The following is a 17,797-nucleotide window of genomic DNA, read 5'->3' as shown; positions in this document are numbered from 1 at the left end:
AGCAGTGCAAAGTTGACTCCTTGGTAGCACAGGGTCAGAGGTCCTGCTCCTCACAGCTCACTCAGCCAGCACAAACCACAGAAAGGAAATGCCTTTCAGCTGGGGGTGATGTCTATGAAAGATGGAGTGTTTTTTCTCAAAGTGTTTTTTCTCTCACCTCAATTTTCCCTCTTTTCCTTCTTGAACAGTGCCCCATGCCCAGAAGCAGCAAATGTCCAACAGCAGCTCCATCACCCACTTCCTCCTCCTTGCATTTGCAGAGACACGGGAACTGCAGCTCTTGCACTTCTGGCTCTTCCTCAGCATCTACCTGGCTGCCCTCCTGGGAAATGGACTTGCCATCACTGCTGTAGCCTATGACCACCGCCTCCACACCCCCATGTACTTCTTCCTCCTCAACCTCTCCCTCCTTGACGTGGGCTCCATCTCTACCACTCTCCCCAAAGCCATAGCAAACTCCCTCTGGGACACCAGGGACATGTCCTATGCTGGATGTGCTTGCCCAGGTCTTTTTCTTCTCTTCTTCATCACAGCAGAATTTTATCTCCTCACAATCATGGCCTACGACCGCTACATTGCCATCTGTCAACCTCTGCACTATGGGACCCTCCTGAGCCGCAGAGCTTGTGTCCACATGGCAGCAGCTGCCTGGGGCACTGGGTTTCTCAATGCTCTGCTGCACACGGCCAATACATTTTCACTACCCCTCTGCCAAGGCAATGCTGTGGACCAGTTCTTCTGTGAAATCCCCCACATCCTCAAGCTCTCCTGCTCAGATGCCTACGTCAGAGAGATTGGACTTCTTGTGGTTAGTCTCTGTGTAGGTTTTGGGTGTTTTTTTTTCATTGTGCTGTCCTATGTGCAGATCTTCAGGGCCGTGCTGAGGATCCCCTCTCAGCAGGGACAGCACAAAGCCTTTTCCATGTGCCTCCCTCACCTGGCCGTGGTCTCCCTGTTTATCAGCACTGGCACGTTTTCCTACCTGAAGCCCCCCTCCATCTCCTCCCCATCCCTGGACCTGATGGTGGCAGTTCTCTACTCAGTGGTGCCTCCAGCATTGAACCCCCTCATCTACAGCTTGAGAAACCAGGAGCTCAAGGAGGCCTTTATGAAAGTGATTCGACAGATGTTTTTCAACAGCCATAAAGATACCACCTCTCTCCACAAATGACTCTCAGATTATCTGATTCCAACCTTTTTTTTTGGGGGGGGAGGGTATTTTATATATGTATCACTATAATTGTCATTATTGCTGCTGTTATTGTAATTCATGGTTATTATGGTCCTAGAAAATATTTGCATTTACGTCACTGCATCTGAGTCTTCTACCTAATGTGTGTCACCTGGTACCCCAGTGCCTTGGTGTGTCAACACTGGCTCAGTGGGGGCTCTCTCATAGCATCTGTGCAATAAAATGGCATCTCCCCAGTGCAGTGCTTTCATGCCGGGCTCTTCTTCCAAAGAGGCCTGAGAACTGCACCCCTGAAATTCCTCTTCCTCCCTCTGTTCAGGAATAAAAAGCTCAGACCATTTTAGAGACATAGGACTGGGTTTAGGAGTCACCATTTGGTGTCTGGTGAAAGTGAAGATGGCGAGTGCAACTGAGGGATATACCCAGGGCTTTCAGACAGGTGACACTGGAGATCTGCTTTCTGGGAGGGGAAACTGGAGCTGCCTGGAAGGCACGGTGGTTCTCCAGGGTCAGTGTGTTTCTCGGGTTGTGTTGGGATGGACGAGGTCAGCAAAGATGGGGTTTGGGGCCCTAAGTACAGGTCATGTGCAGACCTCCTCTGGGCACCCGTCAGTACCTCCCCACCTGTCTAGAGCAGGAATTATTGCAGAGGGACACACTAGTCCAGGTGTGATCACATCACGGCTCACTGGATGGAGATGAAAACTCAAGATGTCTGGGGTGTCCACGTTCCTCCTAACACAGCCCTGTATGCAGTTGACCTTGTTCATGGTGAGCTTGCACCACTGGCTCACATGGCATCCCTTGTAGCACCCAGACCCTTCTCCTCACGGTCACAACTCAGCCAGTCAGGACCCAGCCTGCTCTGATAGATGGGGTTATTATTCCTGCCTGTTGCAGCACTGGCCACTTCTCCTTGTAAAACTCTACAAGTTTCTGTTGGCCGAATCCTGGAGTTTTGTTGGGGTCCGCACGAGGAAGGAAATACAGCACACCAATATGGTGCTCTAGCAGTCTCTTTATTTTGGTTAACACACTCTTTTATAACCTACATACTCTCTTATGTAACGGTTACACACTAAGCTATTGGCTACAAGTATTGTACACAATCTGGCTGCGTGCCACCTCTACTGTTCTAATTGGATACTTACTATAAACTTAAGCAAGCCACATCCTTATGCTTCTTGCTATCTCATGCTGTTACATAACAGTGTACTGGTATGTTCTCTCTATAACTTTCCCACGGTCCAGGCCCCTGCATCTCCCCCTTTCTTTCTTAATATAAATTACAATAGTTCTTGATATCATTCCGTGCAAACCTTTTATAGTACAGAATACAAATACAAAATGAATAGCAATACTTCCAATTCCCAGACCACCCAACCAGTTCATCCAAAACACCCATGATGTTCCCGCATTTTCTGTTCTGGATTCAGATCCTGGAGTCACGCCCAGATGATACGTGCAAGGCGGTGATCACACCTCCTCAAGGCCTCTGGTGTTAGAGTTGTCTGGTCCTGTAGCATCGGCTGGTTCATCTAGCCACGGCTTCACCCATTTGGCCGGAACCCATTGGCAGTTATTTCCTTTGGAGACACAAGCATACCCTCTGCCCCAGGTTATTAATTGCTTTGGTCCTTCCCAAGTGCCTGATTCTGGGATGAATACCCTTACCAATACATTTGTATTACTGAGGTCTTTTTGATTTCCCTGCCCGTGAGCTATGGCACGTGGTGTTTGCGAGTCCTGCTTAGGGTTTAGCCAATTTAATACCAACAATGTTTTATGTAGCGCATCCTGTGGTCCCATCTCCCCCTGTTTTCGAATAATTTCTAAATGCTCTTTTAATGTGCGATGCGCATGTTCCACAATTGCCTGCCCTGTAGAGTTATATGGAATACCGCGTACATGTGTAATACCCCATTTCTGCATAAATTCTGCAAGCGATTCAGATCGATAGGCAGGGCCATTATCAGTCTTAATTTGTTCTGGCTGGCCCATTACTGCAATAGCTTGCAACAAATGTTTTTTAACGGCCTTGGCCGTCATGGAGGTCAGGGCTGTAGCCCACATGTGACCGGAGCAGGTGTCAATTGATACATGGATATATTTGAGTCGGTCAAAGGCAGCATATTCGGTGATGTCTGTTTGCCAGATCTGTCTGGGTTGGATTCCCCTGGGATTTGCTCCCGCAACCTGTAACACGGGTATTCTAGCACAATCAGGGCAAGAAGCTATAATCGCCCTTGCATCAGTCTTTGTCAGTTGGAATTGCGATCGCAATGCTGCTGCAGATTGGTGAAAAAATTGATGAGATTGTCGAGCCTCTGTTAATTTTGCCTGTGGGGATCTGTCCACTGGAAACGTGGATACCAACTGATAGGCTTGGGAATTTCCTTCCACCAAACCTCCGGGTAAACTGGTACGGCTTCTAAAGTGGGTGACAAATACTGGGTGTAGACGGTGTTGCATTTCATGCCATAGGTCGAGAAAGGCTTTGAACAGCAGTTCATTGGTGATATGGCGAAGCCACGATCGGTGTATGCATTTCACAACCCCTACCACGTATAGGGAATCTACTACCAAATTTAAGGGTGCTTCACGCCACTTTTGTAAGGCCAGGAGCACAGCTTGTAATTCTAAAACCTGAACGGATCCTTCTGTTGTAAGGAGACCAACACTTTGTCCTCAGTCTTGTTAACATCAAAGACGTACTGGGGATTCTGAAGGAAGGTGTCTTTGTTATCAAAGCATCCACCAGAGCGATTTAGCAGAGGCTCTGAATTCTTTGTCCAAGACCCGTGCATCATTTTCTTCTCCCAGGTCTTGTAGATACTGAAGTAGGAGGTATTCACAATCCAGCAGATGTCCACTTGTGTTAATGTTTGGTTTTTAAAGAATGATGTTAGCAACTGCATCACATGTTTATTGTCCATTCCGTACTGCATTACTGCTTCACAGTTTTCCAATCAAACGGTGCCCATTGACGACGATCTTCTTGTGTGAAAACTGGCATTGCGGTGATACTAGGCGGTAACATTACCCCTTCGATGGTGGCCTTCCGAAAGACTCCCCGCCATCGTTGCCCTGGATCATAACCGGGTAATGCCGCAGGCCGTGTGTTCTGTTCGTCACCAGGATCATCGGAATCTGGAGTCTGGCATTGGCGGAGATGGAGCTCGAGCTCCCCCTGCTGGTCTGTGAGTGCTGTGCTCTTGCCGCGGCGGGTCGGTCAGTGGCCGCATGCGCGAACGAGAAGTCGATGTTTCACCCCGGGGAGGCGACGGCCCGTCCAGGCCACTCCCAAATCTGCCGCGTAGGTACGCGTCAGCTTCTGCCTCCTCCCAGTCTCCGTTCTCCACACAAATTCGCGCCCACTTCCGGATTCTTTCCTCTTTGTGCTTTAGCTCTGCTGGAGTAAGTTCCGCTTCTGCTGGCGGAGCTGTCTGCTTCTCGATAGCCTGTCCGAGAGCCTCTAACCCGCCAGATATCGCCTGCGAGGCTTTATTGTAAGCGAGTTGCTGCAATGTCTTACTAGCTCCTCCATCTGGCTTCTCCATTTTTTTTAATATTTCCTGCATTTGCTGTTCTTGTTGCTGCAGCAACTCTCGCAAAGGCGCGTGACTGTCCGCTTCGGGAGAGGCGTCTGACATTTGTTTCTACTTCCATGGGGAGGGGTACAGTTTCAGGATTCACCGTTGGCTGTTTGCCTCCGGCAGTCTCCAGAGGGGGTACCGAGACCCCAGATGTCACCTCCGGTCCCACTTCATAAGGCATTAACGGGGCTAACGGGACTGTTGATTCTCCACCCCAAAACTCTACCTCAATCGCAGGATAAACAGCGGGCACCGAGCCAGCGCGGGGGGGGGGGGGGGGGGGGCGGTGGAGGGCGTCAAACCCGCGGGGGGAGAGGGGGGGAAGTATCGGAAAGTTCTCGTAGGGAGGGGCTGCCTCTACAGGGTACGCCGGTAACTGCTCTTTTTCTTCTGGTATTGTTAGTGCTTTTTTGAGAGCGGATCGCACTTTCGCCTCAGAGGACATAGCCTCCAGCATATCCCTCACTTTCTTCCAAGATTTAACTAGCTTTCTAGCCTTTTTATTTCCCACTGTGACTAATTTCAAAAGTTCTTGCCCTAGATCATCCCAGTAAGCTGCAGAAAACAACTGATCGGTGATTTTTAGGAAACCTCTTCTCTGGCCCCATTCCAGCAAAGTTTCTACTTCTTTTCTTTTTATCTTAATCTCAGTTTGCGCGGCTATCTGCAGAATACATTCCACCTCCGCCTTTTCCAGTGCAGATACTGCACCCTCCATCCTGCCGTTAATCACGTAGACCTACAATTCCCCGTCTCCCTCGGACGGCTTCCCCGTCTCCCTCGCATGGCCCGGCTTACCTCCGCCGGCACAGCAGTCACCCTCGCGTCTTTCGTCTGGTCCCCCTTCTTCTCCGATGCAACGATCACGTCAGGGTCACCATAATGTTGGGGTCCGCGCGAGGAAGGAACTACAACACACCAATATGATGCTCTAATACTCCACCTTATTTTTGGTTAACACACTCTTTTATAACCTACATACTCTCTTATGTAACGGTTACACACTAAGCTATTGGCTACAAGTATTGTACACAATCTGGCTGCGTGCCACCTCTACTGTTCTAATTGGATACTTACTATAAACTTAAGCAAGCCACATCCTTATGCTTTCTTGCTATCTCATGCTGTTACATAACAGTGTACTGGTATGTTCTCTCTATAACTTTCCCACGGTCCAGGCCCCTACAGAGTTTCTCAATGTCCCCCTGAACTGAAGCTCCATTTTACAAGCTGTTAATATTTGTGTGCAGATGGCTCACTGGGGTTGTGGTGAGCCATCAACACAAGATCACAGCATAAGAAATTGCAGGTCACTACAGCTAATAAAAGGAGTTGCTAATTTTGTACTGACCAATGCAGGAATCTGCAGGACAATCCTCTTCGAAACACTATACGAGGGCACAAAGCAAGCAAAGTCAGGGGCAGTGGGGAAGGAGCAGGGTTGGACTGTTTGTAGAGGAATGTGTGTGAGGATGGTGAAAGAGAAGAACTCGGGTGGGAAAAGAAGGAAAAAGAAAACTACAGGTTAAGTGTCGCAGTCTACGACGCGGTTCATGAGAGGGCTCGGAGTAAATGCACGCAGACCAATTTGGTCGATAAGCAGATCTCGTTTATTCGCATATCTGAGGGTACATTTATACTATTCCACTATCGTGCACGCTCCGTGTGCGTGCCGTCTTAATCCTAATTGGTTAACATACCTTACATGTACTAATATGATTGGTGAGCATGCTGTGTCCACGCGCCTCTATATTAGTTCTGATTGGTTTATGCTAATACACTATACCGTGCTGTCATAACATTCTTCTTGTTTCAATCTTGTTTCAATTTCTTCATATCTTTTTTGTCTCAATAGCCAAGGTCCTTGCTCATTGTTATGACTGGTCAGTTCATCACCACCTCCTACCACCCCCTTGGACATGGCTTGTTCAGTACGTGACCATTGTCTCGTAGAAACCCCACAAATCCCCCTTTTTGTTTTTGAACGAGCCAGGTCTGGTGGAACATTTTCAGCAATGCTTGCTTGATACAACTCATTGCACATCCCATTATTAGCAAGACAATTATTACAACAACCAACACAGTCATTCCCCGTACTAACAATTCCCTTACCCATCCTGTAATGCCCATAGATTGTAACCAGTCCAGTAAGGGTGATGTTGTACAGTAAGTTTGTTCATGTTGTCCTTCAGTTGCCGAAGATGTTGGTGAATAGAAACAGAATGATCTGAAAGATTCATGCAACACATTCCTTCCACATCCTCACATCCATGCCCTTGAGCTAAAAGCAAAAAATCAATTGCAGCCCTATTTTGTAATACCACGTGTCTAATGCTATCCACATCAGTAGCTAAAGTTGAAAGTATCTCAGAGGTTACATTTAATTGCTTAGCTGTCCAGCACCCTAGTGTTTTTGTTAGTTGTAACGCTTTCGCAGTTCCTATTGGCGCAAACAAAGCAGCAATGAAATTAGTAGGTCTGTCCCAGTATCGTACATTATCATCGAATCTTGGTCCCAGCGGCAATACCGCACGCTTTTTCCGAGAGGCCATGTAGTTCCATAATGTTTTGTTTACCAATTTTCCCACTGAAGGTCGAAACAAGGTAAGTTTCCCTAGGTAACATGGACCCCCGACTGGCCTACTAGGAATCCCTGGCCAGGCTCGATCGCCACAAATTAAAAACAAGCCTCCTGGTAACTTCCGGCCTAGCATGTTGTTTCCCCTCGTGTCAGAATATCGACACTCCAATGGACAATAGTCATTTTCCCGTGTTCCTGTATACAACTCATTTTTTGGAGGTACATCTTGTACAGCATATAGTAGTGTATTGTCGTTAATGAGAACGTGATCAGTTGCTTTGTCACTTTTAAACATGACTGCCCCATAGGTAGGTCCTAAGGCACCTAACAAATCTAGCTCCTATGTTTCTATCATAGTGTGGTTAAGTGACATGATTATCTGTCCCTGCCACCATGCAGTATAGTTGACACCTGGATTCATGGAGTTTGCACATTGACTAGCTGTTGTTGCACTCATTGTGGCAAGGGTAGGGTTTTGTATGTAGCCTTGAAAACTAATTGGATTAAAAACAGGAACTCCTATCAGGCAAGTACGAAAAGGATCTCCAGGGGTTGCCATGGACAAGAAAAATGATTGCTGTCAAGTCGCATTTGCAATGGTAACCCAGATATTTTGTCTGATATCTATCACTGCCTGCCCAATGGTTGTGATACACAAGACCATCGCAACTGCTGTCGCTTCCAATCCTTGGGAGAAACTTCCCATGATCGTGGTATGTTAATTTGTTCTCCACACTGTACCTTCACCACACTACCTGCCAATATAATTTGCTGCTCCAGCAGGCGTCTGTGTAATGTACTAGCTATTTCAGCTGTGTGAATTTGCTGACAATCACCAATTGTATGTGCCACATGAAGTGCTGGAGTATCAAATCTCCCAAGTGAATTAGCCTCTATCCCTAACAATTGAATTGCCTGACTTTCTAGCGAACTTTCTGCTCTAGCCCATCTAACACATACTATACACCAAAAATGTCTCCACCACGGCTCAGATGGTCGAATAACCCGCCACTTACTTTCCCCACATACACTACACTTTTTTAGAACACATGGTCGGCAACCATGCCTATGTCCATCACAGCCCCATGCCAATTTTGCTTCCTCTTTAGCTGCTACACGTAAAGGTGGTAGTGACGTGAAGATATCCTCAAGGTTGCTCAGCGATAACGTCGCAATCCCCAATCTCTTTAGGTACGGAGTCAATACCCTCAGTGCTCGGTGCTGCTCTCTCTGTCGGATCTCCGGATCTGGGTTCCACCTCCACATATGGTTTAATACATTTGATCGGAAACCATCGTACACCTGTGCCTGTAGAGACAGAAGCATAACCTCGACCCATTAGTAATAGTTCCCCTGGTCCCAACCACTCATTAGTACCTGGTTCCCTATACCACACTTTGCCTTTGTTTTGCACATAGCTTGCTCCCTGTCGAACTGCCTCCCAATGTATTACTATCGGGGGTCGCTCCTTATCTCCCGCTAAAGTTAAATGGTTAAGTACATAAACAGCTTTTGCAGTACTTCATGGCTTCTTTGCCTCCGTCTTCATCAGCAAGACCTCCTGGGTCTTTGTTCCTGAAGGCAGGAGTCTGGAGGACAACCAGGAGTAGATGGGGCTCCTCAGGGGTTACCTGAGCAAACTCAGACACACACGGAGATGGGTCGTTTGACCAGCTCCCTGAACACAAGTATCGGTCTGCCATGGCACCTGAGAGTCCCACTAACACCCACCTTTTGGTGCAGAGCAGTGTGACTCCTCTTGAGGTGTCCTGGCCCATCTCATCACTCAGGTGGTGCGTTAGGCACCTGCTTTTCTGACATTTTCAGGCTTCATCAGGAGATGCTCCAGATCAATCTCAATTGGAGATTGCTGATACCACCTGTTCTGTAAGCAGGGCCAGGGGGAAGATAGAGAAGAAATACAGCTTTATTGCTATTTATTACTGGAATGTTCTCTGTTTGGCTGCACTCCTGAAATCTCTCTAATCACCCACACCAGACTTGAAGCCTTCAGCAAACTGATGCACAGAGGCTTGGCTTGTGAGGGCATTTTGCATGTTAATGAGCCCTCTGGTGCCAAGTTCCTGAACTGCAGATACTGAAAGATTGGCAAACCTCTCATGAAGTGAAAGGCAGAAGCAACCCCAAGTTTCTGAGGGTGTTTGGGACCCCACGAAGGGCCATTACTGACAAGGCTGTGAAGGCAACAACCAGTCGAGGTGCCTGCCCCTGAAGCCTGGTGAAGCGAAAACTTGGAGGCACTGGTTACAGGTGGCCAAGGCAATGTGGAGGTGGCTCTGATGCCATGTAAGCCCTTGATGTTTGTTTATCACCAGAATGGCCGAGCCCTGGCCCCGCCTCCTCCTTTACGAGGGCCTGGTAAAGGAGATCCTTTCTCTCAAATGTTTCTCAAGGCTCTGCCTGTGGTCAGTGTGAGTGTGTTCATGTCTCAGGGGGTGTGCTTGATACCAAGTGCTGCTGCTTTAATCACAAGGCTGTGGTTTTCTGAGGATTTGGCAATGCCTGTGAGCTCCCCACAACCCATCCAGATTCTTTCATAGCCCTGATAATGGTCCTCAATCATCTAAGATGTCCCAGTCCCAAACTTGCTCGAATCCTCAATTTGTATCCATACCCCAGCACTGAAATGCACGTGCTCCTTCTGCTGCTGCCCTAAAATAATAAAAAAAAAATCAATCTATTCCACATTAGCATGACCAGACCATGCTCTTTCAGGTTTTCTTCCTGCCTTTAACACACTTCTTGCTATGCAGGCACCACTCTCTCCCTGCACTCCTGTGTCTCTCACAAACCCTTCACTGTTCTCCTGAAGGATTGGGCCATCATTCCAGGAGGTCGTGCATCATCAAGGCTCGTGGATGTTTCCTGAAGTCCATCCAAGTGTGGGGAGTGAAAAAGTGAAAGAGGAGACCAAGGTCAGCTCATGGGACATACTGAGTACAGCCATCCCCAGCAGCAGGCATTCCCCATCTCCCAGCTGCAGCCATGCTTACAAGATAGAACTGTCACTACCATGTATGATTAGCCAAAGAGGGGCCTTCCTTCCTTCCACATTTCCAGGAAAAGCTTCCTCCTATTCCTCCACCTGAAGACATCAACTGCTTTCCATTGCTGGGCTCTGACACGGTTGTAAGGATTTGCTAAAGCCATCCGCCACCACCTTGTTTCTCCCTGACATCCCCTGACCCTCTCTCCCACACCTGCACATGGCCAATCCCTCCTGCTCAGGGCCTCTCGCTCTTCAGGAGAGGCCTTGAGCTTCTTGGTTCTTCCATGTGCTTATTCTAAACTTCCTCACTCACTCCAGAGCTCATGGTGAGCTTTCTTATCTGTAACAGGGCCTTCATGACCCTCTCTTATGAAATGGTTGTCTTTTTATGATCATCTGTGCAAAAAGTGTAGTCACAGAAAAGCACTAAATACATCCAAACAGATGCCGAGTGAAGTGCCATAAAGACCTGATGAGTTACCCCTGCAGCTCTGTCTTTCTTGCAAGGAGTCTGTCCTGAGAAGGGCATCCAGCCTCTGTCATTCTCTGGAGAGGCAAATCAGCAGTGTCCATGCCACCTGGGGAGAAAAAGGGTGACTTTTGCAAGACCATCCTCCATCTGAACGGCTTAGTTGTGTACTTGTGGAAGGGGTATCATGCCTTGTATTGCAAACACCTTTGTAATTTGCACTGCCCAGAACGGCTACCACAGATGCAGACTGCTGTGTTGCAGACGTTTATATTTAGGCAGATTAACCTTTTCTTTTCTTTTTTTTTTTTTTATTTTTATAACTACTGATACTCTTAGAAAAATCACACAAACACCTCAAAGACTGTTGCATTATATGCATTTTAACATGATTATCCACAGAAGAGCCACCAGCTTTGTATCTCAAGAAATGGGATGCCAGAGGCCAAAGGAAGGATGGTTTAGGCACTGTCATGGGATCTGGGAACTGAAGCATGCTCCCATCTCCCCAGTACCTTGCCATCCTTAGTGAGGGGTATGAGAAACTCTGCCAGCGAGGTGTGAAATCACAGACGTGACAAGTATCTTATGTCTAACTGCAGTCAATGTTGTCCTGACAGCTCAGGACTTGAGCGTCCATCCCTGGAGGTACTTAAAAGATGTGTAGACATGGCGCTTAGGGATATGGTTTAGTGGTGGACTTGGCAGTGTTAGATGTACAGTTGGACTCGATGATCATAAGTGTCTTTTGCAACCTAAATGATTCTATGACTCTATGACTTGAGTCAAAGCCTTCCCAGTTCACACTACCTGCAACTTCCCTCTGAGGTTGGCTGTTGTGTGGCATAACTGCCCTGGCTCTCCAGACAAGCTGGGTAATGGTTTGATGACCTCATTGGAAGTTGTCCCCTTCCTGAGATGAGAGAAGGTTGTAGAGATTTGGGTTGCAGAGGTTTGAAGCAGTCCTCTCAAAATCTGAGCAGGCTGAGCTTTGGAGCCAAGGGAAAATAGAGAAGCTCTCACGGATGTTTTGGAATTAGTGGTACAACACTAATAATGGTAACAGGGAACTGCTTATTCTCAATGATGATGAACTAAAGCTCTTTAATTTCATTCCCAACAGTCATTCTTCCTTCTCAAAGCAGCTACTACATCTCAGTAGTTAGCCTCTTCCATTAACTAGTGCTTTTTCTCTCACTTCTACTTCTTTTTTATCATTTAAAGATTACACCTCTTATACAAAACTGCCCCAAAATCATCTCTCTTCCATAATATGTCTCTTTTTTTTTTTTTCTGTTTTTAAGGATACGTGGCATAGGGGAGTTGTTTCTCTTTTAGCCAAAGTTGGCCAAGGGACAGACCCCAGGGTAGTGCGAAGGCACAAAGGAAGCCAGAATTTGTGTACATTGACACAACCACTGTTTCCAGTCTCTGAAGTCCCAACTGTGCAGCAGAGAGCCTGGAGTTCTGAGCTCCCTTCCTCTGCCCTACGTGACAGTACGTATAATGAAACAAACCTAGCCAAAAAGTTGGGTTTGATTCTCTTCACAGCCTGAAGCACCACATGGGTCAGGAGACAGGCCAGGATATCTAACAAGGACTCAAACTTCTCTGCACTTAAAGTTTAGGTGTTCCCGGGAATTTCAGGCGGCACGGCATGCCGATCCCTGGGTTCAAGGAGCTGGTCCTGTACCTTGTCTCCATTTCTTTAATGGTGGCTTTGATGCCTGGCTGATGTGCAGACTCTGTACATGGATGCTGAAACCTATTGAGCAACCTGCTCTGGAAGGATTAACAAGGTAGGCTGTTCTTTTTGGAAGGGTATTCGGATAGCAAAAAAGAAGAACTTGGGTTGGGCCAAATGCAAAGGGATGCAGAAGATGCAGTCAGGTCTGGTTTAGGTTAGGGTACTTGTGAAGCAGCCCTGCACCTAATGTGAATTATTTTGGCGGTCAGGGAGAACCTGAGAGCTTTCCCTAATTCGAAAACATGAAAGGGAAGGAAGGACAGCATCATTCAGGCTCAAAGGGACCTTGGGAGGTGTCCCAACCAACGTCCTGCTCTAAGTAGAGTCAGACCAGATTACTCAGGGCTTTGTCCAAACACATCTTGGTCACTTTCCGGGATAGAAAGGGTGCACGCTCCCTGGGAAAGAGCTTCCAGTGCTTGAGTATGCTCACAATTGAAAAGTTTCTCCCTTTATCTAGCATCCTTCCAAGCCCAACCATCCAGCTTGTTTTTTACACATCAACTTAAACACCGATGTAGACCATAATATCCTAACTTGGGCACAAGGGTATTGTGGGGGATGATGCTGGATGCCTTGCTGACTTCCAGGTAAGAGACCACCACTGCTCTCCCCATGTCCAGCAATCCTGTCCTTTCATCACAGAAAGCAAAGAGAATGGCCAGGCACAATCTACCCTGGGTAAACCCAGTCTCCTTCTCTTTCAGACACCCAAAATTGGGGTCCGAGTGGATGTGCTCTGGGGCCCAGCCTTTAGTTCCCCTGCTCATCCATTGGCAGGTTTTGAAAAGTGCATGCAATGTGTGGGTGCTGCCAGTCATCAGGGATGTCCCACAGTCTCCATGACCTCTCAAAGATGACGGAGAGTGGCTTCACTGTGACCTGAGCACTGTGGCCTGCTGTCTCAGCTCCCTGGGATGCCTCCTCTCCTCTCCCATAGACTGATAAGGACTGCGTTAGTTCAAGTGACCCCTGACTTGATCCCCATCCACTGCTGGTTGTTCTCCTCCAGATTCCTGCCTTGAGTCACAGAGGCCTGGGAGGCCTTGCTTGTGAAGATGGAGAACAAGAACACATAGAGAATCTCACCCCTAGACCTTATTAAATTCAGGAGTGGCCACACATTATCTTTGTTTCTTCTTTAACTGTTCCTGAAGTAGTAACAGCTCGTTACGGTGCCCTTGAATTGCCTTACAGGTTTAGACTGAGTTTCCATCTGGACAGTTGCTGTGTTTGGAGGATGCTGTCCTTGAAGACCAGATGAGCTATCCTCTGCCACTGTGCCTTGGCAGTTTATTCCATCAGTGGCACAGCTCTGTCTCCAGCACTAACGGCTCCAGCTCACCCCGTATGTGACCCTGGCTGAGGGCATTGCCTCACGTTTGGGCTGAAGCAGCCCCAGCTGTGGCACCAGGCGAGCTCTGACTTGCCATAAGGAACCCTGGTACCAAGTGTCCGTGTGTGCAAAGGCTTTGCTTCAGAGCAGAGACATGGTCAAAAGATTGCTGAATGTCTTCCTAGCCCTAGGACTACAAACCCAGAATAAAATGTCTAAATTCACACAACTGAAGATGTCTGCCCCAGCCTGGTGAAATTAGATCCTTCGCTGTAACCTTCTTGGTGTCCTGTCTACTCATGGGACAAGAAAAAGTGACTCTCATGCTCATATCATTTTCTAATAGGTGAAATGTCACTGCTGGAAAGAAATGTCTCTGCAGCGGTGAGAGAGGGAACACCAGTGATTACCTCAGCCTGTTTCATAGCAGGTTCCCCTGGAGCCCCAGGGACACCTGGAGGGAGCCCAGAGGGGACAGAGAAAGTGCTGCCTTGGTCTGGTCCTCTGCTGCTGAGCTGGGCTGGGTTCCTGGGAAGGAGGGAGTTCATGGACAATGGGCAGCGCTGCAGAGAGACAGCTCTGCCCAGGAGCAGCTCCTCTGCAGAGCGCAGCAGGGCTGAGGGCACTGCCTGCAGGCAGCGAGGAGAGACAAGGGAGGCAGAGAGAGATGGCAGTCTGGAGTGGGAAGAGCACCGAGTGTTCACTAGGGGAGGAATCTTCACAGCTCTAAATACAGTAAGTCTCTGGGTGTAAAGCAGCACAGCTGCAGTTCCTTGAAGGATGTCCTAAAGCTGGTACATGCCACAGTTATGGAATCTGTCAGGAAGACCCTCGGAGTTTCTTTAGTGTAGAGGGGAAGGACATGCTCCAGAGCAGGGATTCCCCACTGTACCACCAAAGGACTGGGTGTGATGGCTGCCTTCTCTGAGGGATGGCTTCAGGGATGTGATACCGGGTGTGCAGCGAGGGGTGCCCAGGGCTGTCCTTCAGAGTAGAGTCCCTGCATCCAAGGAGGCTGTGTGCTAGGGCAGGGACTCTGCTGCCTGCCAGGGTCAGCACTCAGCCTGCCTGGGGAGCTCCCTATGGTGCTGCAGGGAGAAGCTGTGGGTGGAAAGATCGACCCCCTTCAGGACAGGCAGGGTGCTTATGCTAGTGAGAGCGTGCTGTGTGTTACAGGGCTGCTCAGAGCTCCAGATCACCCCCACAGCAATTGCCGAGGGTCCCTTTGAAGAATGACATCAAGGCAGCATTTAGCTGAAAGAGTCTGTGCTTTCAGCTTTCCACTCTTGGTTGGCTGGTTGGGCAGTGGGAGGTGGGAATTTAGTTCTCTGTTCTTGAAAAGCACTGAGACCCCAGTTCTCATTAGCACTTGTCTGAGCTTCTCCTCAGCCCCTGCACACACAGAGATGTCCCTGGGCAGTGCCTCACTGCCAGGAGATGTCTGCAGGGCAGAGCTGAGCACACAGTGGTTGGGATGGGCTCTGTGAGTACAGACAGGGAGGAGACCCAGGGACAGAGGAGCAGCTCTCGGCAGGGACAAGCTCCAGGCAGCAGAGAAATGGGCAGGCATGGAGCAGGTTCTGCTCCCAGAAACGCCATGGGAAGGGGGATTTGGACACCTCCTTGCTATCCCCTGCAGTGCAGACGCCTACCAAAGAGCAAACCTTTGGTCTCTTCTCACATGTCTCTTCATAAGGCCATGGCTGGTCAGTCACTTTCTCAGCAGCCTCATCCCTTCAAAGGAGTAATTACCAAATACCTGACTGTCTGCCTTCCTCCTGGTTCCATCTACAGCAGCACTGTGGCATTTCTGCCTTTTTCCTCTCCTGTCTTTGCTCACCTTGTTCTTCTCACTGGACCTTCTGGGATGAGGTTGGGGTTAAGCTGCAATTCAGAGAACAGTGGGTCATGTGGTTCCTGCCATGCAGATGTATCCATGGGAGCGAAGTGTCCAAGTCTTCACCTAATCTGTGGGTTCAGGGCAATGCAAATGAGCAGATTGTCCTTTCAGGACACCCCAAATTTAGGATATTTGACTCCTTCCGTGGGGGTTCCTGCTGGGGTGCAGGCTGCCCTCCACAAGCAAACACCTCTCCCATGACACCTCTGTGTTATCTAGCAGTCCCATGAAGACACTGAGGTGCTAAGGCCATGGAAATGCTGCTCATCGTCTGTATGCAGGCAGCTGTGCTGAGCCCTGTGAGTCCATAGCTGGGAGGGGAGAGCTGAGATCCTCCTCAGGTACGATGAGATGGGGTGAGAGGTTTGGAGACCAGTACTTGGCAACTGGATTCCTCTGCTCTCAGCAGTGTGCAGTTTCTGCTCAGGGGAACATCTGGGGGGATCGTCCTACAGCTCGAAGAGATGACACCACAGAGAAGCTGACACCAGAGCTGATGGACAGACTGACTGTCCTCAGTCTGCACTAACGGACAGTGCCTTTGCATCTCTGGATCCTCCAGATTTCTCTTGCAGTGCAGCAGAAATGCCAAGGATTTCTGCCTTAAAAACACTCCTCAGGTTTGGTGGGGCAAGTAAAGCAGAAGACAAAACAAAATCCCCTCAGCTCTGTTCTGCAGCTGGGTGAACTGGGAGCAGAAATGCTGAAAAGGTCTTTGATATCATGAGTGGATTTCATGTGAGATCACACTGTGCTTCTATTTACCTCTTGCTGTAGGGCAGGACAGAGTCCCGCAGAGCCCACAGCAGAACCTCCTGCTCCCAGAGACACTATCAGCCTGCACCAATCACAGCTCGTGAAAGGCACCTGCCAAAAGTCTTCCTGAAAGGGGAGAGGCATTTTGGGGATTTCTATGAGAAACTGAATGTATTTTGCTTAGAGAAATCTGACTAAAATTTTTATTCCTTTTACTCCTTGGGCAGGTCCCCATGCCCAGAGGCAGCAAATGTCCAACAGCAGCTCCATCACCCACTTCCTCCTCCTGGCATTTGCAGACACGCGGGAGCTGCAGCTCTTGCACTTCTGGCTCTTCCTGGGCATCTACCTGATTGTCTTCCTGGGCAACGGCCTCATCATCACCGCTATAGCCTGCGACTACTGCCTCCACACACCCATGTACTTCTTCCTCTTTAATCTCTCAATTCTTGACCCTGGCTCCATCTCCACGACTGTCCCCATATCCATAGCCAATTCCCTCTGGGACACCAGGACCATTTCCTACTCAGGATGTTCTGCGCAGGTCTTTTTCTTTTCGTTTTTTTTGTCAGCAGAATTATATCTTCTCACCGTCATGGCCTATGACCGCTACGTTGCCATCTGCAAACCCCTGCACTATGGGACCCTCCTGGGAACCAGAGCTTGTGTCCACATGGCAGCGGCTGCCTGGGGCAGTGGGTTTCTCACTGCTCTGCTGCACACGGCCAATACATTTTCACTACCCCTCTGCCGAGGCAATGCTGTGGACCAGTTCTTCTGTGAAATCCCCCACATCCTCAAGCTCTCCTGCTCACAGTCCGACCTCAGGGAAGTTGGACTTGTCATGTTTAGTGCTTTTGTATTTTCCTGTTGTTTTGTTTTCATTGTGCTGTCCTATGTGCAGATCTTCAGGGCTGTGATGAGGATCCCCTCTGAGCAGGGACGCCACAAAGCCTTTTCCACGTGCCTCCCTCACCTGGCCGTGGTCTCCCTGTTTATCAGCACTGGTATGTTTACCTACTTGAAGCCTCCATCCATCTCGTCCCCATCCCTGGATCTGGTGGTGGCAGTTCTGTATTCTGTGGTGCCTCCAGCAGTGAACCCCCTCATCTACAGCATGAGGAACCAGGAGCTCAAGGAGTCCATCAGGAAAGTTATTTCAAGGATAGTTCTTAATAGTGGTAAATTTTTCATTGCTCTTCAGGAATGA

At 48.7% G+C, this 17,797-nt stretch overlaps 2 protein-coding genes across 2 annotated transcripts; both read left to right on the top strand.

Annotated features, from left to right (window-relative positions):
• The first annotated feature begins 211 nt into the window (after positions 1-211).
• LOC137675511 (olfactory receptor 14A16-like) lies at positions 212-1,171 on the top strand. Its single transcript, XM_068421640.1, has one exon. It carries the CDS (start codon positions 212-214, stop codon positions 1,169-1,171), a length of 960 nt encoding a protein of 319 aa, XP_068277741.1.
• Positions 1,172-16,837: 15,666 nt separating this feature from the next.
• LOC137675532 (olfactory receptor 14C36-like) lies at positions 16,838-17,797 on the top strand. Its single transcript, XM_068421659.1, has one exon. It carries the CDS (start codon positions 16,838-16,840, stop codon positions 17,795-17,797), a length of 960 nt encoding a protein of 319 aa, XP_068277760.1.

Source organism: Nyctibius grandis, chromosome 34 (genome assembly GCF_013368605.1).
Source record: "Nyctibius grandis isolate bNycGra1 chromosome 34, bNycGra1.pri, whole genome shotgun sequence".
Lineage (NCBI taxonomy): Eukaryota > Metazoa > Chordata > Aves > Nyctibiiformes > Nyctibiidae > Nyctibius > Nyctibius grandis.
This window is presented reverse-complemented; position numbering and strand designations above follow the sequence as displayed.

Excerpts from the sequence above, each read along its gene's own strand:
- LOC137675511 (XM_068421640.1), top strand. The coding sequence starts at position 212 with ATGTCCAACAGCAGCTCCATCACCCACTTCCTCCTCCTTGCATTTGCA.
- LOC137675532 (XM_068421659.1), top strand. The coding sequence starts at position 16,838 with ATGTCCAACAGCAGCTCCATCACCCACTTCCTCCTCCTGGCATTTGCA.